General features: G+C 42.4%; 2 protein-coding genes across 2 annotated transcripts in view; one reads left to right on the top strand and one right to left on the bottom strand.

Annotated features, from left to right (window-relative positions):
- C1R (complement C1r) overlaps positions 1-23,664 on the top strand; it is a 239,921-nt gene that overhangs the window by 91,444 nt on the left and 124,813 nt on the right. The gene's annotated exons all lie outside the window — the stretch shown is intronic.
- Positions 7,465-8,673, bottom strand: LOC306807114 (olfactory receptor 10AC1-like; the record flags this gene model as incomplete). The annotated part of the gene is made up of 1 exon (XM_079316406.1): positions 7,465-8,673. Exon 1 carries the CDS (start codon positions 8,464-8,466, stop codon positions 7,465-7,467), a length of 1,002 nt encoding a protein of 333 aa, XP_079172532.1. The 5' UTR covers positions 8,467-8,673.

Here is a 23,664-nt window from a genome sequence, read left to right as displayed (position 1 = left end):
TGCAGTTCAGACAGAACCATCTCATTTGATTCTTACAAATTGTTTACTGTGTTTGCTGCTCCTCATATTTTAGAATGAGTTTCACCATTGTGCTGTTAAATGATTGTGCTTGTGTTAAATGATTGTGCTGAATGGAACAGAACCTAGAAATAATCTCTGGAGTTTCCCACTTCCCAAGTTATCACAGAATTCCTTTGGCACTGATAACTTAAATCTGTGCATCTCGAGCTGGCTTTCAGTAAGGTATCATAGCAACATAGATGTATAGGTCTTCCAGAGGCCTCATATACATTTTGCAACAAGCCCCACTTCAGTGTAAAGGAGGAACTTTCTCTTGTTCTGTGGTCTCTGATTCACTCTTTATTCACTATCTCTACAACTCTAAGAATAGTCTATGACAGCTCTGTAGAGAATAAGATGTGCTCTGTTTCAATGTCGTATTCCATGTAGAGAATTTGTGCTTTCTGTCCCTTATTCTCACCTGCATGACCACAGTTAAATATTCTAGTGTTTTCATTTTAGTCTTAGAAGGTTTTCTGGCTGTACTCCACCAGCAATTATCCTAGAATATTTCAAACAGCTGACTTCAGACTGTTTTTCTGCAGAAAATAGACTCCTACCATTTAGTGGTTTAAGCTATTAAATAACTTTTGTATATGGACATATTTTTCATTCAGAAACTCAGATTTTATTCTAAATACATATTTTGAACTCCTATGAAGGAGCACAAGTAGCTCCTCTGGATCACAAAGCAGCCACCCCTACGTTACAGACCTGAGGACCTGACTGCACAAGTAGTCAAGCTGGTTATCTTTCTCCCTTGAGAACAACAAGGGCAAGGGAATATATGAAGCTGATAGAGACAAGGTGTAGAACTGAGGTTTTGTGCACAGAAGAAGCAGGGGACACTCCCTTATTCTTCCTCACATATGCAGAGATAAACACCCTTGGAGATGTACAAGCTTTGCTTGAAGGGCCCTGAGCAACCTGACACAGTTTTGGTGTAAACCCTGCAGTAAGCAGGTATTTGGGCTAAAGACCTCCAGCCATCCCTTTTCACATTAATCATTTGCTCATTCAGTTCATCATTGGTAGATGAGAAATCACATCTTTTTCCACCAGGAATGTAGATAGTTTCTTACTTGGGCTGCCATCAAAAAGGAGAGTATCTCCCCAAATATAATCTTCCACTGAGCAGAGATGCCATACAGTACATGAACTACAAGAATCCAGAATTCTTGAATAAAACTCCTCTTACTTCATCAGCAGCAGCACACTAATAGGTGTTTCTCTACCTGCTGATGCCCTGGCTGGACACCTGATCAGAGAGAGAAGCATGTTTGCTCTGCTGCCTGAACAGCAGGCTTGCTGGCTTTTGTCTCTGGATAAGCTTATCCTGCCATGGTCTGCTCTTATTTGGCTTGCAAAACAGGACCGAGTTAAATTATTACACCATCCTGCAAATGAGGGGGAGGACCTTGTCTTTTCTGCAGGAATTGCCTGAGATAATTCTCTTGCCGTGTTATCCCAGCTCTGCTCCCCCTCGTGGTCCAGCAGCTGTGGAGTCCCAGAGGTCTCGGCTGCCTCCGGGAGAGCAGCCAAACAGGGCTTCACTTATGCTGAGGTGTGACATTTTGTATAGGCAAGAGGAAAGCAATGAAAACCAAGTCATAATAGAATCTGATTCATTCTCCTAATCATAAAACTTCCCTAAGTGCTACAAATCTGGGTCACAAGAGTTGGTTACTTTCTATTATACTGTTGCAGCACATTATATGCTTAGAAATCAAAAAAGTGCAGGTCTCACTAAACACTTCTCTTTCAGAGCACATTCTTCCTGGGCACCTTTAAAGATACTTATTTATCTTGGTGGCATTAAGATTTCACAAGAGGATTCAATTTCTCTTTGGGAATTACTAACACAACTGCATATGTGAATAAACATAAAATCTGACCCAGATAAATTTGATTTCTAGTAGAGATGCTGATGACTTATTCCACTACATTACAAAAAAGTAAGATTATAATATTTTTAGTAGTTGAATCAAAGCTGAAAATATAGCAATAGTAACCTCTGCATGACAAACCCATACCTCTCTGTAATTTGTAATTTGTTCATATTCTCTAGTCGCTCTTCCTCACTCTTGGATTAATTGTGTTCAAGTATGAAAATATCTCACTGTCACTGAAAACTCTTTACTAAAATACAATAAAAAGACATATCTCTAGTCACTTAGATAGTGTGATTTTATTTTTTTTCTACTCTTACACATGAATGTTTTAGTTAACCAATCTTTTCTTTTCCAGGGGTTTATAACAGATATTTTAAAGCTTATGTCTACTTTAAATCTGTTTTCTCAAGGTATTTTTATGGTCCTCTTCTTAACAAATTAGAGTTGCCTCCACAATCTAAACACAACAAGCCTGCCTGTAGTTGTTGCTATTGTAGCTTGATCCTGATGTTGAAGAATTGCTGTCCAGTGCAGAAATGAAATAGTTTCAACTGGTCACTGTGTTAGCAAGCAGCATTCTCCCTGAGAGATTTCAAGGTGAGAATATCTGGAGAAGATATTTGAAACAGACACCTTGCAGATGGAAAGAGGGCATTGAACGTGTTAACATCTTCCCAACTCACTGCCAACTCTATTCCCAGTTCATCCTCCCACTTGATTTTTTGAAACTTGAACTCATTAATTAAATCAAAACATGAAAACTAAAATGAATGCTGAGAGCAACTGTACACCAAAACCACAATGAAACACAACACAGATTTTAGGAGACCTGATTTTCAGCAGTGACTAGGCTAGAGGCCATTTGCTGCTGAGCCATCAGGTCTTCCCTCAACTTTACATTCCAATTTGTAGAACCAGACTGTCTTACATCTTTACATGCCAATTTGCAAAACCAGACTGTCTCATGTTCTTGCACTTATGCAGGTGAAGCCAAGGGTACACACTGGGTGGGTATCAACCTTCCCTTTCTCACTTTTTCCTGGGCTTACTTGGAAGACAACTGAGCACAATAGGATCTTTCAGAGCCAAGGGCTTTAGGTTAGGGATACAGTGCTGGAATTATTAATAACACCTTCAGTCAGCTTTTTGATGTAAAGGTGCTTGTAGGGCAAGGTGAAACTAATTCTGAAACCAACAGGCTGGCAGGAGCTTCACCTCTTTCTTCAGCTCCACTTTGGTCTCCTGGTTATTTTTTTGTCCTATGTTCCTGGTTACTTCCTCAAACAATCCATTAAAGGAAACTTCAGGCCTGTGCAACAACTGAATTGTTAAATAAAAAGCTTGTAGAAATGTTTAATTCTGTGGAGAAATGGCAGATTATTTGAGTATATTTCTTTCCCATCTTGTTTATGGGGTGTGGACTGTATTTATTTTATATCATATAGGAACCCATCATATTTTGTATGCTGAATACATAATTTCATATAATAGCAACAAACAGTCTCAGGAAGGACTCATCTCTCTTCTATCTACAAATATCCGCAAAAGAAACTCTTATAGCATTCCAGCCTTTATAGTAGTAAAATATGTAAATAATAAAGCACAGTAAATATTGTTCCTTTGGCATGTTCCTAATAAACATTGAAAACAGAGGCCTCTTCTCAATAAAGAAAATCTTTGACAACTTTTCACCCTCATTATATTAACATCTGTTTTCTAGGTTTACTCCTAAGCTCACATCCATTTCATTTTACAATTCCATTGTTATAAATAGCTGTATTGTATTCACCTTTCTGCATCAGATCAAAAGAAAAAAAAAATCTATTTGGGTAAATATAGGATTATTTGCAGGTTTTCTAAGCTTTTAAGGAATGTGAAAGAAAGAAAGGCTAGTGGACTCACTTTCCATGTAAGACAGAATGTAATAACATGACTTTGTCAAGGGAAGATAAATGCACTGAAATTTCTTCCAAGCTCTTAAAACTGGATTTTTGCCAATTTTTCAACTTTCGTTAGCTGTAATGTATAGAAATCCTTCCTTAATAAAAACAAATCTCCTAAATAAACTTCTTGTATTTATATTCCTAGGAAAATATGGATTATCTTTTAATGCAAGTGCATTTAATTCTTTTAGGAGAATGATTATTTTTAGGAACAACTTTTAGAAAATGTCTTACCTGGATTGCCAGCAAAATCTAATAGTGTGGGGGGAAAAAAAACCACAAAGCATTTTCACTGTTTTCTCTCTATACTGAAAGGGGTGCTACACTTGTATTCTCCTAGTATCACTGGTACTGGTAGTAGGTCTCAAGGAACCACCTTGAAGTATTTCCTTGAGTGGAGGAACCTTTCAGTGGCATGTTCCATTCAAGGTGCTGGACCTTGAGTATCCTCAATGCTGCCCAAAGGCTGTGCCATCACCCTCCAAATCCTCCATTTCTGAGAACATGGACAGTGCTGATGTGATCTTACTGGCTGAACTCTGACAGGCTGGGCTCAGGTGCTCCAGCCTTGATAAGATCTGTGTTCTCACACAGCGTTTGCTCAGGGCTGTCTTTACGAAATTAATTGCAAGGGTGAATACTCTGTTTTTATGGCTGTGTAATCCATGAAGTGATTCTTAGTGATGTCCTAATTGGTTTCACTGGAAAACTTCATGACATCTATGTTTGCCAGATCTCTGCAAATTTGGGAATGCAAGCATTCTTCTTCCAAGAAAGGACAAGACCATTTGTGAAATGCAGGTACCCAGCTGTACTCATTCACTGGGGAGTCTTGAATCCCTACCCAACCCAAAAAACTGCAACACCCATGGGAAGATCTTTTCCATACCCATCTTTGGTTGGAGGTGGAATGTGCACTTGTCAAAATCTGCACTGCTTGATTGGATTCTTATAAAGTTCTGAAAAGAACTTAGAAATTACCTATTTAAAATGATTATTCTGTGCTCATGCCTACATCAGGGATGGTGCTGCCTTACTTCACTTGAGCACTCTCCAGCTCTCAGCACACAGTGTGCTGAGTCAACAGGACTGAAACAGTCACTTGTTGAGTAAAAAAGAGGCCCCAGGCACGTCCAGTCAATTAAATTACAACATTTTAGAGAGGACGTGGGTCTGATATTTCTTATCTTGCTGCTGCTCTTATCTCATGAACTACCCCTCTTCCCACTCTTACCCCTGAGTCCTTTCTGCAGATCCGTACAATACTCAACACAGCTGGCATGGGGTGGGGGGAAAGGGTGCTGTGAATGGGTGTGGGAATACTGATGGGGCTAGTCTTGGAGTAGTGGCTGTGGGAATACTGGTGAGGATGATCTTGGGGTCTGGGATATCTCCTCACTGTTCATCTGTGAGGACATTGGGTAGAGAAAGTGTCTTCTGAGAAAGCCTCCACTGCTTGTTATACTTCCCACATGTATGTCAGAATAAAAGAGCTGGGAGTCTAACCCAGCTGCCATTTCATTTCTGTCATCCCTTCCAAAGGCTCCCCCTGCATCCTTGTGGTGAGGAGAGGTCTGCCCACATGCCTCTGTTCCTCAGTGGTCCATGAGGAATGTCCTAGCTCAGGGGACAGTCCTGCTGTCTCCCCACAGCTGGCAGCAGGTAAGTTATCTCTCTGCTACACCATGCTCACAGCTACCAGAAATATGTGAGGGCCTCTACCAAGGCTTTGAACAGTATTATAAACCTCAGTGTCTTTCTGTCCCTCATTTTCATTGCCAGGCATTTGGACATACCAACACCTCCTAGAAGGCAGGTTAGAAATCTCTGATGCAAAGTCCTGCTAATCTCAGGAAGGACCTCTGGCAGTCTCAAGTCCAGCCAACTGCTTGCAGCAGGATTAACTTCAAAGCTTGATTTGACTTGACAGGATTTAGAATTGATACATCCTATTTTTCCTGTGCTCATTACTGTTACTTAATAGTATGTGATTCAAAGTACTTCTCTAATGTAATTCTGAAGTACTCCTCTATTGGTACATAATGTTCTTTCATTGAGACTGTCCACTTCTCACTTTTGGAAGAGCTGGCAGGTGATTAAAATGTTCACTGCAACTTTGATAATTTTAAATAATGCAGCCAAATGTTTGCCCACAGTGTAATTAGGTATTCATTGACATAAGAGCCAATATTCTGTGTTAATGTTTTAGGCAGGCTAGACTGTGAGCTTGAAGACAGCTCTTAATGTCAGTTTTAAATTCCACATTTCTCTTTTGTCAGAAGGCTCCAAGTTAACTTCCTTAGTTACAGTGCCAATTCCTTACATTTGTCAAATCCACTTAGCATAATTTTTAGTGATTGTAGCCCAGAGAAAGCAAATACCACTCTGCACTCTCGAGCTGGCCAGAGAGAGAGCTGAGGGCAGCTGGGGTGCTGAAACTCCTTTGGATTAGACAGAGGAACAGAAGCAAACATTTTGATTTTTTTCTCAATGTGAGAGGAGGGTTCTGAATCATAGGGTCTGTATGACCTTTAAAGAGGCATGGAGGAGGAAAGCATTAAATAAAATAATGAAGTTGGTTCTTTTTCCCCTCTTCCTGGCCAAAATTGATCTTTAATTTGTCTAAATCACCCTGTTCCTCCTACACATAGGAAACTCCTAAAATAACACTGCTTTGCACCTTTCAGACTCTTATGTCTGCTGCAGTCTAGCCTGCATAGCAACTCTCACTGGTTTTGCTGAAGAAATTGCAATAACTGTGGCAGCAGTATTATTACTTTTACAATTAGAGATCTCAACACTCCCCAGGCATTCATATTTATATGATGCAGTCTTTTCTGGTAAAAGTCACATGATAAGAGAAGTGTCTTAACTTTTGTGTTGCCATAGGAACAACCCAAACCTAAAGCATTTCCCTATAAAAGGAAATGTGATCTGCTTCCTGCAAAACAGGCATAGAAAGTCACACTCTCATTAGACTAGTGGCATTTTAACTTTCAATATCTAGAATAATTCCAGGTTAGATGAGTATACACTAACAATCTTTCCATTTGTCATGGGATGCTGGACTGCAGCCTTCTGCTAAATTTGGAGAAAACCACAGCTATTTAACTCTTTTTTCTAGCCAATGACTTTCTTCTTCTAACTTTCCTTTAAGCACAGATTTATTGTGCTGCTAAACTTACTGGTCTAAAATTTGTGCTGACTACTCAATTTCTACTGCCATCTTGATAGAAAAATAATGAAAACAATATTTTAATATTGATTTATTAGCTTTAAAAATTTTTGTGTTGATCTTCTGATTGTGCTGGGATGACTGCAGATCTAAGCCTGAATATGGATGCGATCAGAGAAGCAAGACCAGATTGATCAAAGCTCTTCATCCTCACAACTCACTAAAGCATTTTCCTTTAGATCAAGTGTTATGTTGGGGTTTTTTTTGAGCTTTCTTTTACTCATAAATGTAGTGATGCATGTAGAATTCTGCCTGGATTTTTGCCTTAGAGAAGTCTATGGTGATCTGGTTATGGGGCTGTTTTCCAACAAGCGTGTGTTTTTCCTACTAAAATTTACCCCACACACATCACGACTCTGACAGTATCCCCATCCACCTGAGCTATTTTCTTCCTCCTCAGCCTTTTCCTGAGGATCCCTCTGATTTCCTTGTTCCTCAGGCTATAAATGAGGGGATACAACAAGGGAGTGACGTTGGTGTAGACCAGGGACACCACCTTGTCCCGAGCCGGCGAGTAGCTGGACTTGGGGCGGATGTAGATGAAGGTGGCACAGCCGTAGTGCAGCAAGGTGACGGCCAGGTGTGAGGCGCAGGTGGAAAAGGCCTTGCCCCTGCCCACAGAGGGGGAGACGCCCGACAGAGCCACGGCGATGCGCAGGTAGGAGGCCAGGATGAGGAGGAAGGGGAGCAGCAGGAGGAGCAGGCAGGCAGCCAGCAGGGGCAGCTGGGGGCCGTAGCCGCGGGTGCAGGCCAGGCGCAGCACGGCGGGCACGTCGCAGAAGAAGTGGTCGATGCGGCGGGAGCGGCAGAAGGGCAGGCGGAACACGGCGGCCGTCAGGCCCAGCGCCAGCGCGGCGGCAGCCAGGCTGCAGAGCAGGGCCAGCCGGAGGCACAGCCCCTGGCCCAGCAGGGCCGCGTAGCGCAGCGGGTGGCACACCGCCACGTAGCGGTCGTAGGACATGGCGGCCAGCAGGAAGCACTCGGCCCCCCCGAGGGCCACGAAGAGCTGCATCTGCACGGCACAGCCCAGGAAGGAGATGGCGCTGCCCTCCGCCCCCGCCAGGCTGAGGAGAGCCTTGGGGGCGATGACCAAAGTGTAGCAGAGCTCGATGGCCGAGAGCTGGCAGAGGAAGAAGAGCATGGGAGAACGCGAGGGCTCCATAACCACCGCCAAGAAGATCATCGTATTCCCTGCCACGGTGACCAAATGGACAATGAGGAAGAGAAGGAAGAGCGGGACCCGCAGACGGAGCAGCTCAGAGAAGCCGAGCAGGAGGAACTCCATGGTTGCACCAGTGCTCACATTGTCCCTGTCCATGCAGCCTTCACATGGCATCTACGGGAGAGAAACAGAAGGGAAGCGGCTGAATGTGATGCCTGGCAATCAATTCCATAGAGGAAATAATGCTGCATTGCTGTAGGACCGGTGTAGTAAAGCTTATTGGGTAGGGAGGAAGGAAATATTATCGGAAAAAAAACCCCAAACTCCAAACCTGATTTCACTCTGCCACATTCAGACACTCTCAGACCCATATTCTCGCAACCACCAAGGTTCTTGTGCCCAAACAATCTCCTTAGGATTCTTTGCCACAGCATTAGTGACAAATACTGTCTACTGTTGGATCTTCACCACTTCTTCTGAGCTATTCTTGGGTTTGTGACCATGTGCAGGTTTTGAACGTGCATTAGATACCCGCTAGGAGTTGACATTGATTAGTCTGAATGAGCTGTCCTGCTTTTGAGAATCTTCATTGGACTCTCCCTCCTGCTCTGAGTGTCCTAAGAATCTGCAACAGGGAGGTTTGAGTCTCGATGACCATCAACTCCTAGGTCTCACAGAGGCTGCTGCTGCTCCTTGTGCTTCCACTCCCAGGCAGAGCTGTTAATTCTTTGTTCACAGCACTTCTTCAGTCCCCTACACCTGTGTCAGAGAGGTGCAAAAACAACCAGGCAGTGACCTGGAGCTTCTGTGCTACAGCCTGACTCCAATTAGTGGGAATTTGGGGTGTTCTCTGACTGGCTTTTCCCTTCTCCACAGAGGAACTGCCATAAGGTTCTTATAGAAAGAGGGTTTCAGTGATTAGACATGAGGATCCCTAAAGCAGGGCTGACATTCTGGCTGCTTACATCTTTATGCCTGGTTCAGCCCTATGGCATCAGAGTTCAAGTAAACAAACTTCTATTCTCAAAACCAAAGATGTCCATGGAAACATACATAATCTGTAACCGTTTTTAAAGGAAAACATAATGCTAATATTCTGGACTTGGAGGCTGAGATCTTGCTTTTCATAGGAAGAACAGAAATTTCCTAGGAATGCAAAGTGATACAAGCTATTTAAGCTGAAAAATCTGGGAAGGATAAGGATACAGAGAGACATACAAAAATAGATTATATATACTGGTCATGGTTGGACAGAGTTCATTGCTCACATGTTCATCAATGAATACAGTATTAACTACATGGAATAATTCCAACTCTTTCTAATGCCGTAATACAGAAATAAAATCAGAGATTCCTTGAAGACTTCTGCTTATACAAAATCCCAGCAGTATATAAGTGTGAAATAAAACCTAGAAAAATACATGAAATGTCCTCAAAGACTAATAAAAGGAATGTGAAATTGGTGGAAAAGCTGTTAGTATAGATGGGGATTTTCATGGAAAGTGTTGTTTCAAAAAAAACCACCAGAAAAAGTGATCAATACAATTGAGAGGGGAATCTGCTCAAAGCCTACACACCTTTGCGTTTTTTTCTTTTTTTTTTTTTAATTGCTCCGAGGTTTCCTTGTGATTCAGTATCTCAGTAGCATTCAAAACATCTGGGGACTCAGGTGAATATGAAAATATCCACAATTGTATTACCTCAGGTGCAAAACTAGGAATTTAATCAGTCTGCCTCAGAGTGTAAGTCAGCAAAATTAACAAGCTAGGAAGCAACTACCATAAACTCCAAGACCAAAAAATAATGGACAGTCAGTGAAGACCAAGAAGGAGCTCTTTAGAAGCATAAAGAGAGCAGCAGTCCTGCAAAAGCAAGTAAAAAATACTACTGCTAGAGACAGTTTCCAGCAGTTATAAAGCCGTGATTAACTCTACATCCACATATTGCTGCTGCAAGACTTCCCCAACAGCAGTCCTAAGCAGTCTGCTGTAAATCTCTTTCGACACTCCATGCAAGTATAAAGTCTTCACTGAAAACAGGAGTAATGGGTTGGTACATGACTGTGAACTGAGTCACTGAGGACCAGCTGGGGCTCCCCTCACTCCAAGTACTGAGGCTTTAAGTGGATTCTACTGAACACAACAGGCTAAGAAATGGGGAAGAAACAGGGGTTTCCCTTCCTTCCCTTTCATTTTGGAGCTGTTTGCTTCGGTGACAACATACCTTCTCTGGCTTAAAAGGTGAGAAAATAGAGACTTCTTCCTCTTGATGATGTGTGCTGCTCAGTCTGGGCTGAGATTCTGTTTCTTGCCCAGTCTTGGGTCTCTCTGGCTGTGAGTGTCCCTAGAGCCAAGGTTTTCTTTCAGCATCTCATAGCCATCCTCTCCCCTCTTCTGCAGGACCCAGCTCCTTATATGCCATGTGACACAGAAGTCTGTCCTGTTCCCTGCTGCCTCTGCCCTCCCTGCACCAAGGACAGGCAGTTCCATTCCTCCCAAGAAAGGGGGGGATGCAGGTTTTCTGTAAATCGAAAAGCAGGATGTATTTGCATCTTCAGAGGATGGCAGAGTTGCAGCACCCTCCTCTCTTGTTCTCTTCACTGAAGCAACTGAAAGTGGCTGATTATTGAGGGGGCTGCTTTGTACCTGGTATTGCAACATTTTAAGTAACAAAATGCAGTGCTGCTCTTCTTAAATAAAAATAAATCTGTGGGGCTTTAAGTAAGTTTAAACCAAACTAACACTTAGAGGCAAAGCAAAACTGATATAAAATTTTTAAATGCATTTGTGTGTGGAGTTTTCACCACAGTGAAAATGGGTCAGTTCAGGTGACCCATTTTTTCTCATTGGCTCAGATGAAATCACCATTCAGCAGTTGATAGGACTGAGATTATCTGAGCCAAATTTATTTTTATTGCCATTGTTACATTCATTCCTGGCCACTTACACTAAAATAATTAAAGAGATCTGTAGCCTTAAGTGAGTAGAAAATGGAGGAAAAGTCAAGATTTGACTGCTAAAATGGATCTGCTTGTCAGAAACGTAAATATGGTATACCTCAACATTTTTCACAGGACTTGGCTTAGAAGGAATCCTCTCAAAATGTTCTTCTATCTTATTTTATCTATGTAGCATAGATATTTTGGAACAAAACTGCCTCATGCATTGGTCCAGTCTGGGACTAATTGTGTTGGGAAAAGAACCTGGGCTTCCTTTGGACAGCAAGAAACAGGGGCTAGGAAGAGGCAGCAAAGACCAACCACTTACTGGGCTGCAGTAGTAAGAATGTGTCCAGAAGGTGAAGTAAAGTGATTATTCCCCTTTATCTGACACACATGTATCCACAACTGGAACACTGCCAAAGTTGTATTTAAGTATTTTTACTCTATTTTAAACCTGTCATTTAACTTTTTGGAATTAAGGCTATGACAGTGGACTCTATCCTCTTTAGTTTCTCGAGTCACTTCCTTAACTTTCAAATTTTAATTTTTTTTTCATTGCAACTCTTTTATTTATACTTCTTATTATTTAAGGTTCTGCAAACAGTTCAGGGCACAGAATGTTTTTAGAGCATTTAAAAAACTGAATTCTGAATCTAAGGTGCTGTTGTATAATACTGAACAAAACAGCAACCCTGAAGCCTCTCTCGGTGATGCGTTGTCTTTGTAGCTCTAACAGGTACAAAATCCAGGTTCTGTTGTTTTTCTAATTACACCTAGCAAGTTGGGCAGATTATAAATGGAGTTAAATCTTTACAGTGAAGTCTATTTTAGTAAAATGCTTTGCAGAGTAAGACTGCTCCCTCTAGTAAACTCTGTGAGAATTTCAGGACACTGATTGATTAACTCATATAGAGTTTATCTTTGTGTTACAAAATAAAATTCAGGGGCTCTGGTGCTATTTCTTACTTCTCTGACCCAAAATGCAGGAGAAAATCTGCTGCTTCAGTAACAATGCAAAAATAATTATCAGGAACTTCTTTGACCAGTCTGTTCCAACTTTTTCATCTCCAGACTGGTCCTCCAGTCCTCCTGCTGGACTGGAGGTGAACTGAGGTGAGTCAGCACATACCAGTAACCAATACCACATAGTCAGCACTTAAATGCACTAATTTTTTTTTACCATAGTGCCCAGCCTTCCACTGAAATAAATCAGGCAAATTACTGTTTCAGTCTGTGTGTGTGCAGATAAGCCATCATTTATTAACATGCAACTTACACCTCCCCACAACGTTTCAACACACTCCCACACATTACCTCCAAAACTCAGCTCCCTGAAGAGGGGAGTGCTAGCTGGAGTGAACTGTGCAGCCCAGTGCCAGAACACACAGCAACCAGACAAACAACAAGCAGCAGAGGATGAGAATATGCATGTCAAAGCTACTCCATACTTCCTCCTCCAGCCCACACCTTTCAGGTTCCCAGCACTTCCATTGCATAAACTCACAGCCAAATTCATAATAGATTATTAAAAGCTGCACGTTGGCATTAGTGTTTGCATGTCTTGAGTCTGCAGCATGTTGTAGAGCTGTACATTCTGCCTTGCTGCAGAGTTCAGCCCTGCTCTCCTCCCCCGCACTCTTAGCTGTGTGATTTTTTTTTCAGTACATGCCTGCAAGGCTTTGGGACCGGCCTGCCTTAGCCCAAATTTGTATAAAGAGTTCTTTGGAATCCAGCTACAGTTAATGAATCACATCATATCAGCTTCTATCAGCAATTGCAACATACTTCAGAGGATATTCCCCTCGGTCTTCAGAAAAAGGGCCAGTGCTGGGCTTGCCTATCCCCACCTGTGGATTGCCAGCCTGCTCCAAAGAAGGCAAGAGATACTGGGAAGCTCGGAGTAATGTGGAGCAATCTGGGCAAAATGGAAACAACTGAGAGAGGTATCAGGAAACCTGAAGGAGAGGGACAACCATTTCCAACAATGGCCAGGGAAATGGCACTGTCAGCCCAGACACACAAAGCTCTTCAGCAGGCTGAAAGCAATGTTCAAGAAACACAAACTACCTCTCTGGTGGTAAAAGAGAACAGAGAAGATAAGAAAATCTGCAGATCTTCTTTGCATGCAAAAGCACTCTGATATTGATCCTCTGGGGATGTCTTACCTCTGTAGAAAGCAAAGATTTTGGCTGTTGTAGCTGCACTGATGTTCTGTGGCAGGTATGTTCAGTAGCAGAGGCTACTCTGTTATTCAGAAATGTCATGGTGACTTATCTGATTAGAGAACTTGAGTCAGTTTTAAGGTAGATTGCTTGAATTGGTTTTGGTGGTTGATGAAATGTAAGATTTGTTCAAACAAAAATGTTAAGAGTGTCTATGTAAAAATAAATGCTAATATCTTTTGTGCATTTGTGACTCCAGTACAACTAATTATGATCATAACATAGCAGGGCCAAGAGCTGAAAATTACAACATCTTGACAGAGAATTTTTAACAGGTATGAGGTCAATATTCTGTAGCAAACAGGAGTCAAGAAATGTTGTCTCCCACAGAGGCAAGACACTGAAACAATTTGGCATAGCGTTTAGGAGGAGCAGTGTATCCTTATTCCCACAATGTTCGGAGCTTTCTGGAAACCGGGAACTGAAACTGGCTGGAGTGGTAACAGCAGGATGGCTGTCTTCAATTTGCCTTGGTGAGAAAAATCATCCCACTTCTCTCCTCGAGTTTCTGTTGTTTGGCTTGATAAACCGTGCCTGGGAACTCAGTCTGGGAAAGGTGCTGAACCATAAACCAACCAAAACAGAGTTTTGCAAAAAACGGGCAGGCAACCTGGCAGCTAACTACTCCTCATGATTTGTTAAAGGTGGGGCATTTCTTTCACCTCACTGTACTTACTCATAGTCTAACCCAGCCAAAGGCATTGTCCTGCGTCTCGGCTGAAAAAAAAAAGTTTGTATGGATCAGTTAATAGTGTCATAAACAGACAAGCTTTTCCCATTTGCAAAAAAATGGAGTCGCTAGAAGAAAACTCATTAAGAACTAGAGAGAGAAAGGACAAATCTAACATAGTAATTCATGAATAAAAGGATGAAAACATTTAACCTGAGAGCAGCAAGTGAAAATGAAAAAGACAGACACACTGAAAATTGGGCTACAGGTCCTAGAAAAGATTAACTAGAACTCCAGTAGGGAAGACAAGAAAGAAGGTAAGGGTAGTAAGAACGATTGATATTCTGACAACAGATCTAAGTTTTCTTCTTGTATCTGAAGTTATTTTCAGATTCATTTGGACAACTTTGTGGATGTCTCTGTGGATCCAATTAAAAGTTTGGGTTTTAACTGTCTTCAGCCTGAAGGGCTCATCTGGAAAGAAACAGAGTAGCTGTAATTCTTATGATCTTTGAAGGAGCTTGGCAGTGTTCAGCCTCTCTTGGGGCAGGGATGACAGCACTCTGGGGCCTTTCTGAGAATCACTGGTGTTGACTTCCAAAAATCATGTATTTGTTGTTCCCAGTGCAATGGTAAATGAGGCATTGTCTCACCTGAGCTCTTCCTTGGGGTGGCAGTGACTGAGACACTCCACCTGGGACATAATTTGTTTTTTGCCTAATTTGTTCTCATGCAACTACAACCATTGGGAGAAAAGACAGAAAAACTCATTGTCTTACAAGGTTCTCCACAGGAGACACCATCCCAAGCTGATGCTGCACACACTTCATCCCCAATGTACTCAACTACTACTCATTTCATCCTCCTTCCATTTCTTTTTTGGCCATCTAGATTAACATTTTTCATCTGTGTCACTTAGAAGCCCAAAGCTCATTTTCAGAATAATGAGGTAAATAACTATTGGACCAACATGCTTTTCTGAAGAAGCTTATTAAAGAAAATATATTCTGTAAATCAGCATCCCAGACTGAATGTACAAACTCCAAAAGAACTGTAGCCAGTACAAACTGGACAGAACTGTGTTAGACAGTCAGTATGTGTGGTCAGAGACTGCAGATGGGCTGTAGGATCCATTCTAGCACTGAACTCTCAAGGTTGCTTCAAGCTGTTTTTCAAGCAAGTCAGTTGAAGGTGAAAGAAAAGAGCAATCTGTCCCTAGCTGTGGAAAGAATCAATGTTTTAGAAAACATATACGGTGGCTTGCTGGACAGGATGGCAGGGGAGCAGGTGCTCAGTCAAAGGGCCATCCAGCTGTTGCCTTCAGCATTCTTTAGCATCATTTCCGCTTATTGTCTCACACAATGATGTACTATTATCTGCTTCTATTATTTTGTTCCTTGTGTTCACTATATCTCTAAATTCTTACACAACGTAAGAGCAAACGCTCTTTTCAGTGAGAATTCAGCAAACTATTCTTGGTACAAAGCCCAGCATTGCAGCACCACTGCAGAATACAGGATGAGATGCAGCAAAATGTTACTAGTCCAGGTGTCCATGAACACAGAATTACAGGAAATACTTTCAAGACAAGTGGATGCCAGAGAGAAATACTTTCAATAGCTTTTCTGCATGAGGACCTGCTAGAGATAGGGGAGAGACTTATCAGCCTGCAGGGATCCCTGTCTGTAGATATGTCATATATTTTATTTCTTCATTGTGCTTCTTGGGTGACCAAAGCCCTTATCTGAAAGGAGACATCACATGGCACAACAGAATCGTGAGCTGCTTGGAGAAACAGTAGAAAGAAGAGGATGTAGGTCACAAAGGACAAATAGATTAGGCCCTTATCAACTTCTGTGAGTCTCAGTGAAGATGTGGCAGTAACACAGGACTCATGCTTGACTAAGCTCTCTGGAAATCCCAGGACCTGCACTTGATCCTTGGGGTCCCTTCCCTATCCCAACTCAGGATATTCTATTCTATTCTATTCTATTCTATTCTATTCTATTCTATTCTATTCTATTCTATTCTATTCTATTCTATTCTATTCTATTCTATTCTATTCTATTCTATTCTATTCTATTCTATTCTATTCTTACATGTTGGTTGACCAGTACAACAGATCTAGGTCTTGGATGGGTGATCTAAAACCTGGTACCTCTACTGCTCCTAATGATTTCCAATCTCATGGATCTATTTGGTGCAAAGGCTTTTATTCTAAAATAAGCTGCTTGTTAGAGCACATGCTAGCTGATGTGCATATTTATGCCTTTTCCTTTATATTCAGACACTGAGAAGAACTTCCTCCATATTCAGTTTTAGCAGCTTTCTTTTATTAGCAAAACCTAATTTTCCCTGATTAGGGAACATAGGCTGAAGACTCTGTGACAGCCTGAGCAATAAACCAAGCTAAGTACTCAGCAGTTCTTTCAGGCTGATGAATGGGAAATGAAACTGCATCAAGTGGATGTGATACCATAACGTTTTCCAGTGCTACAAAAGGTCTCCAGTGAATCACAGAAACATAAGAAACCAGCCTGCAACACCCAGCCTCCTGCTCAGAGCTGGAGTATCAGTAATGCTGCATCCCATCATGATGGACTTTTGTTACAGAGTCCTGGAAGCCTCCAAGGCTGGAGACTCCTTCATCACTCTACATGTCAGTTCCAGCGCTGAGCTGCCTGTGGGTGAAACATTTTCTGAATTTCCAACCAGAATTCCCTGAGATGTGATTTACAGCTACTGACCATTACTGTTGGTTTAATGGAACTGTAATAAGCCCCTGGTATTTGGGGCTGGAGGCAGGGGAGCAAAGGGGAAGAGGAGAGTAAGGAGGAAAAACAAGATCAGTTCATCAAGACAATGTTGGAAACAACTTCTTACACAGCATAAAGATGGAGTAGCCTTCTTTACTCTTTTTCTTTGGTTTATGGTTTTTTTGGGGTTTTTTTGTTTTGGTTTTTTTTTGCACAAAGGCATAAAGTGATAGATTTGAAGGAATAAAGGTACTGAAGACCCTTGCAGTAAGCACCAGGTGAATGCAGTGCCTTTCTTTAAGCTGCTGTGCTCATTAGCCAGCAGTCTTTCAGTGCTAGACAACTGCATTTGGGCTGGTACTGAAATGGAAGGCATGAAATCCACAGTCCTCTGTGGTATGGGGGAAGCTCTCAGCAGGCAGAGCCTGTTGGCTATTGCATTGCTGATGGCTTGCACTGAGATGATGGTGAGTAGCTGAGCAGTGAAATCGAATTCAGCCTGCTGTATATCCTCACTTCCATCTTGGTTTCCATACGGATGGGTGGAGGACCCGCTGCAGCTGAGTCTGTGCATGACAAATGTCTTGATTCCTGGCAGACACATAGCAAAACTTTGTTTATACTTCTGTGTTTGGTTCCATCCCCCCTCATGAGCTCATCATATCTCTCTCATTCACAGCTTTTACTTCACAGAGGTTACATCTTCAGAGTACTAGAGCAGACAGTTAAAATGGGCTGCAGATATGAAAATTCACCAATGCATTAAATACCAGCCCCATCATACCCGATTAAACTCTTCAACATTTGCATATTCTCAAAAACTGATTTTATTTGTTCTAGGCTTTGATGAGAAGCCTTTCACTGCCTAAAATTTGTAACAATATTTAAGTTGCATAAGTTAGGTCACTGAGATAGGAATCTTGATAAGTGTTTCTCAACACTACTACTGGACACTAAAATCAGAAGAATAAGTTAATTGGAATTAAGAAATGCATATTGTTGTGTTTAAGAATGAAACTTTTTTTCAAGATGCTAAGGCTTTACCCAGCTTTTACCCAAGATGGAGAAAAAATATCCATATTTTCTCAAATCACTAATAGGGCTTGAAGAAACCACAAATCTCTTTTTGGAAGACCGATGACTATTCCCAGAAGCACAGTTGCTTTCCCAGACAACTTTCCTACAGACTTTCTTTTCAGACGTTCATATTAGACTTAATAATATCCATTTTATGCATAAAAATTGAGGACTGTGGAGCACCTGAAATACCTGCATGGCAGGTAGAATGCAAGATGGAAAATATAGCTCTTCTTGTGAATTAGTTCCACATGCAAGAAAAGTAAAAAGGTCACAAGGCCACCCTGTAAAGACTGAGGTCAATGGTAATAGAGATTTTTCATCATCCCACACCATTAGGCCCTAGTCAAAAGTGGGAACAGACCAAGCCTGCTACTTGTCTCATTGACTATTTCTTTAGAGGAGAAAACCTGTGCAAAAACATGAATTTTGACAACCCTGTTGTGGTGGAAGGTCAATAGTCTGGACAGTGTGCTGACATCCAAGCAGATAAATGGGCTGAAAGCACTACACCGAGGAAGAAAACAAAAGTCTCAAAATTCAGATAATAAGACAAAAGCAGAAATATTTCCCTGTGGTCAACTGTGTCTGTGATGTTTGATGTACTGACAATATTAGGCCAGCATTTGCATCTCTACCCAAAACCAGTCTCTGCTGTTATGCTGAATTTTTTTGAGATTCACTTCAGTCCAGGAATGGCTTTGAAAGAATATGTTACTTAGAATTGTAAACCCCAGCTTTTTCTCCCCAGTAAAACTTGAAGACAAACTGAGGATGGCAATAGAGCTGCCAAGGATCTCAGCCACCACTGCAGAATGCACGCATATTTTCCTTGATGTCTCAACCCTGCAGTGCTGTAATTCCATTGCAGCCAGAGGAAGAACTTGGCTGTCTGTACTTGTTTTATGGAGTGCTGGTGGTGTCAGCTGTGGGGGGCTGAGGCAGCCCCTGGTGTGTGGCAGCCACAGGGGCCGTGGCCGTGTCCTTTCCATGCACACGCGTGTGCCTGTCCCTGGGTCACACAGCCAACCCCAGCACGGGCTGTGCCAGCTGCCTGGGCAGTGGCTCTGGGAAAAGCAGCCTGGACAGAGCCCCTGCAGCCTGGCTCAGCAGCTGAGCAGGAGGAGATCCTAGGGCTGAACTCTGCTTATCTGACCTGTCCCTACACACAGCACTCTAAAAGTGACTTGGCCAAAACAGAACTCTGGAACTGGTGTTTCTCTACAGAAAAAAAAGAGCTTGTGTAATTTTACTGTTCTTTCCTTTTACTTTCTGTCCTTCTTCTATGATATATTTTTACCCCTTAGTTCCTTGCTGCTGATTAGCTGCTTGCAGAAACTACCATGGGCTTTCTTGGAAGAAAATCTTGTGTGTTAAAATCCTACAAATCGTACAGATCAATGGACATTATCTCAGTTCTCTTTTTCTTGCAGTTTTTGCAGGACCTAAGTATATTTTGCCATGTAAAAAGCAATGAAAAATTACTTTCACAAAGGAGAAAAAATAACAGATTTACAGAAAAGTCTAAGGAGCAACCACTGAAGACCTCTAGCCCAATATCCTGATGACAACAGGGCTAACTCTAGTTAGATGAAATTCCTTAAGGCCTTGTCCAGGAGAGTTCTGAACACTCAGTCATAGAGGATGGTTTGGGTTGGAAGGGCAGTTTACAGACCATCTAATTCAAACCCTCTGCCTTAGGCAAGGACATTTTCCACAAGAGCAGGTTGCTCAAAGCTCCATCCAACATGGGCTTGGACACTTCCAGAGATGGGGCATCCACAGCTTCTCTGGGCAACATGGTCCCATGCTTCACTACCTCCATTGTAAAAAATATCTTATTATCTTCCATAAATCCCATGTAAATGTACTCTTTTTCCATATCAAACCACTGCCCCTTGTCCTGAAACTACAGGTCATGGTAAAAAATGTCTCTTTCTATCTTTCGTATAAATCCTTTTTATATACTGAAAGGTCCCAATAAGATCTCTCCAGAGTCTTCACTCCTCCAGGCAGAACCACCACAAGTCCCTTCAATTTTCTTTATGGCAGAAGTGTTCCAGACCTCTGACCATTTCTGTGGCCCTCCTCTGGACTCGTTGCAACGGGCCCATATTTTTCCTGTGCTGGACTCCAGAGTTGACACAGCACTCCATGTGGAGTCTCTCTCGAGTCAAGTAGAGGGGCAGAATCACCCCCACAACCTGCTGGCCGCATTGCTTTGGATACAGACCAGGATACAGTTGGCTTTCTGGGCTGCAAGTGCTCATTGTCAACTCATGACCAACTTTTCATCCACCAATATTCGCAATTCCTTCTCAGCCATGCCACTCTCAGGTTCCTCAACTGGTCTTTACCATGATCTTTTCTGATCATAGGAGAGTTCATTTCCCCAGTACCTGTCTTGAGTCTCAGAGTTTTCAGAGATGTAGGAAGAGGGAACTGAGGCAAAAAAAAAAAAAAATTGTTGAGTACCTCTGCCTTCTCCATAGTAGTTGCCACCATTTCTTCTGTCTTATTTATTGGGGATGTGGGATATGACATTTTGTTTAATCTTCCTTTTCTGGTCAATGCACTTATTAAAGCCCTCAAAATTAAGTTCCAGCTGTGTCTCGACTTTCCTGATCTCATCCCCTTGTGTTTAGAGCACAGTTAAATCAGTTAGGAACATGAAAAAACTCAGGGGACTGCTGTGTCCCTGAGCTGCTGAAGGAGACATCTCTTCTACACTTTGTAGCTCTCTTAGGAGGAGCCAAAAAGCTACATCTACTTAGTCATTAGTAGTAGAAAGTCCTTAATTAAGTAATGCATTACTGTGATGTGGACAACACACACAAAGTCAGTGTTTTCACAGAGGCTTCCACCAACTGTACTCACCATAATCTCAGTGAATAAGTGTCAGTCAACATTCTCACCCTTTGGTGTTTGCACATCTTCATCCATCTTCATAACTGTTCAAGCTGTGATTTGGGAGATTTGGACATGGCATTGAGAGGAACTTTTTCCTGACTAGGAGTCAGTGCAGCACCAGACCAGGTGTGAGATAGTGACTTCTTCATCAATATTTTCAGCACTTGGCCAGACAAAGTCACAGTGACCTGTGGTGTTGAGGGTAGTCCCACCTGAAGCAGAATTTCTGAACAATTCACCACAGATTTGATGACACGGATATCCATGAGCAACTGGTAAATAATAAAGGAATGCTTACTTGTGCTTACAGCTCTGGCGTCTCTCACAGAAGGTATCCTAATGTGCTTCATTTCCCAGCTTGACTGGGAGCTATTTCCATCACCAATCCTTTACATTCCTGTCATATTCATTCACTGTCGGGTGAGAGCCTTATCCAATAATAGATTGAAGTTCAGACCATGTCATCTTTGCTTAGCTTCAGTCCTTGACATCTCGTTAATTGTAATGACAATGCAATAGAAGGTTCTGATGAAATTCCAGGCAAGTATAGTAGTTTTCTTGAAATACTGCAAGGATGGATTTTTAAAAACAAGTTTCTGGTTTTAAAATCTTCCCTCTTTCTCTAAAACTCTCTTGATGCTGGCCCTGCTCTCCCAGGGCCAAAGGCACAAGGCTGTTGCACATGATGGCAACCAACTCCCCAGGCACACTAGTCTCAGCTTTGTTGTCCACATCTTTCCAGTCAGAGCCACCATACCACAGTGTCCCTTTCCCTCCTCATGGCCCAAATTAAGGCCAAGTTTTGTCACTAGCAGCAAACCCACCCAACCATACAGAGGAAGCTCATTTAGGGTCAGCTCACTGGAGCTGCACCCTGTCCCTCTCCAGAGGATGGCAGCAGAGCTCAAGCAACCCTGAAGGAACTTTTTCCCCTCCCTGGCTTATAGAATTGCAGAATGGTTCGAGTTGAAAGGGTCTTAAAAATAATCTAGTTCCAACCCCCAAAGTTCAGACTCTGCTGAGCTCCCTGCTATTTTCAGGCTTGGCCTAAGCAAGTTTTCCAAGAGACCCAGACATGACAGGATGAAGTAGTACTGATGAGTACAAAAACCCTGGATGGGAGTTCCAGGTAACATCTGGAGGAATTGAAGGGAGCAGCACTAGAGGAGCAGAACCACCTCCAGCCAAATGGCTGTACCAGTGGATTCCCAGGGTACGGGGGGTCCTACCTGGATCCCATCTGGTGTCCCCTGCTCTGAAGCTCCCCAGGCTGTGCAAGGAGAGCTGAATTCCCACTTTTCTCATTTAAAAAAATAGGATTTCAAGGGTTTGGAAAGACTGACTGCCACATTACAGGACTGCCTGCTAGAAAGAAAATGTACTTATTTCAACAAGGTATGGAAAGGGTATTATGGATGATTAGACCAGCATGAAACAGAGGTTGGGAAAATTTCTGAGATAAAGAACTTTCAGTGTTAAATAAAGGTGAACATGCCTTGTACTAGTTGTGGATTTTTCCTTAAAGTTATTGCTTTTATGATAAGCTATTTCCAGAGTAAAATTAAAATGCTATGTTTATAAATAAATATGTTCTATATAAAAAAATATGACTACAACAGGGTTGCAGCATTGGTGGATAGGGGAAGAGTGTTTGGCATTATCTACTTTGCTTGTGCAAAGCATTTGAAGCTGTACAGCATGATATCCTTATCTCTAAACTGGAGAGACATGAATTTGGAGGATGGGCTGCTATGTGGATGAGGATCTGGCTGGATGGTCACACTCAAAGAGTTGTGGGCAATGGCTCAATGTCCAAATAGAGACCAATGATGAGCAGTGTTCTTCAGGGGTTGGTATTGGGGCTGGGCTGTTTAACATCTTTGTTAGCAACATGGGCAGTGGGATTGGGTGCACCCTCAGTCAGTTTGCTGATAACACCAAGGTCTGCAGGGTTATCAAGATGCTGGAGGAAAGGGATGCCATCCACATCTTGCCAGGCTGGAGTGGTGAGCCTATGTCAACCTCATGAAGTTCAACAAGGCCAAGTGCAACATCAGCCTGCGAACTGGGACAATCCCAATCCCAAGCACAGGCTGGGCAAAAAATGGGCTGAGAGCAGCTGTGTAGGGAAGGACTTGGGGTGTTTGCTGACCAGAAGCTCAATTATGCATTGGCAGTGAGCATTTACAGCTCAGAAAGCCAAATGTGTCCTGAGTTGCATCAAAAGCAGCATGGCCAGCAGGACAAGGGAGGAGATTCTGCCCCTCTATTCCACTCTGCTGAAACCCCACCTGGAGTACATCCAGCTCTGGGACTCCAACATAAGAAGAGCATGGATCTGTTGGAGAAGGTTCAGAGGAGTCCATGAAGGTGGTCAGAGAGTTGGAGCACCTCCAACATGAAAATAAGCCAAGACAGTTGGGGCTGTTCAACCTGGGGAAGTGACAGCTTTGGGGAGACTTTTCAGCACATTCCAGTACCTAAAGGGACTACAAGAAAGCTGAAGAGGGACTTTTTAAAAGGACATGCAATGATGGCACAAGGTGTAAGGGCTTTAAACTGAAAGAGAGCAGGTTTAGATTAGATTTTAGGAAGAAATTCTTTACCATAAGGTAGTGACACAGTGGAATATGCTGCCCAGAGATGTTGTGGATGCCCTTTCCTTGGAAGTATTCAAGACAATGTTGGATGGGGCACTGAGCAACATGATTTAGTGAAAGGTATTCCTGCCCATGGACTAGAGGATCCTTAAAGGCACCTTCCAACCCAACCATTGTGTGAGTCTGTGTTTCTATT

The sequence above is a fragment of the Erithacus rubecula genome, assembly GCF_903797595.1.
Source record: "Erithacus rubecula genome assembly, chromosome: 1".
NCBI lineage: Eukaryota > Metazoa > Chordata > Aves > Passeriformes > Muscicapidae > Erithacus > Erithacus rubecula.
This window is presented reverse-complemented; position numbering and strand designations above follow the sequence as displayed.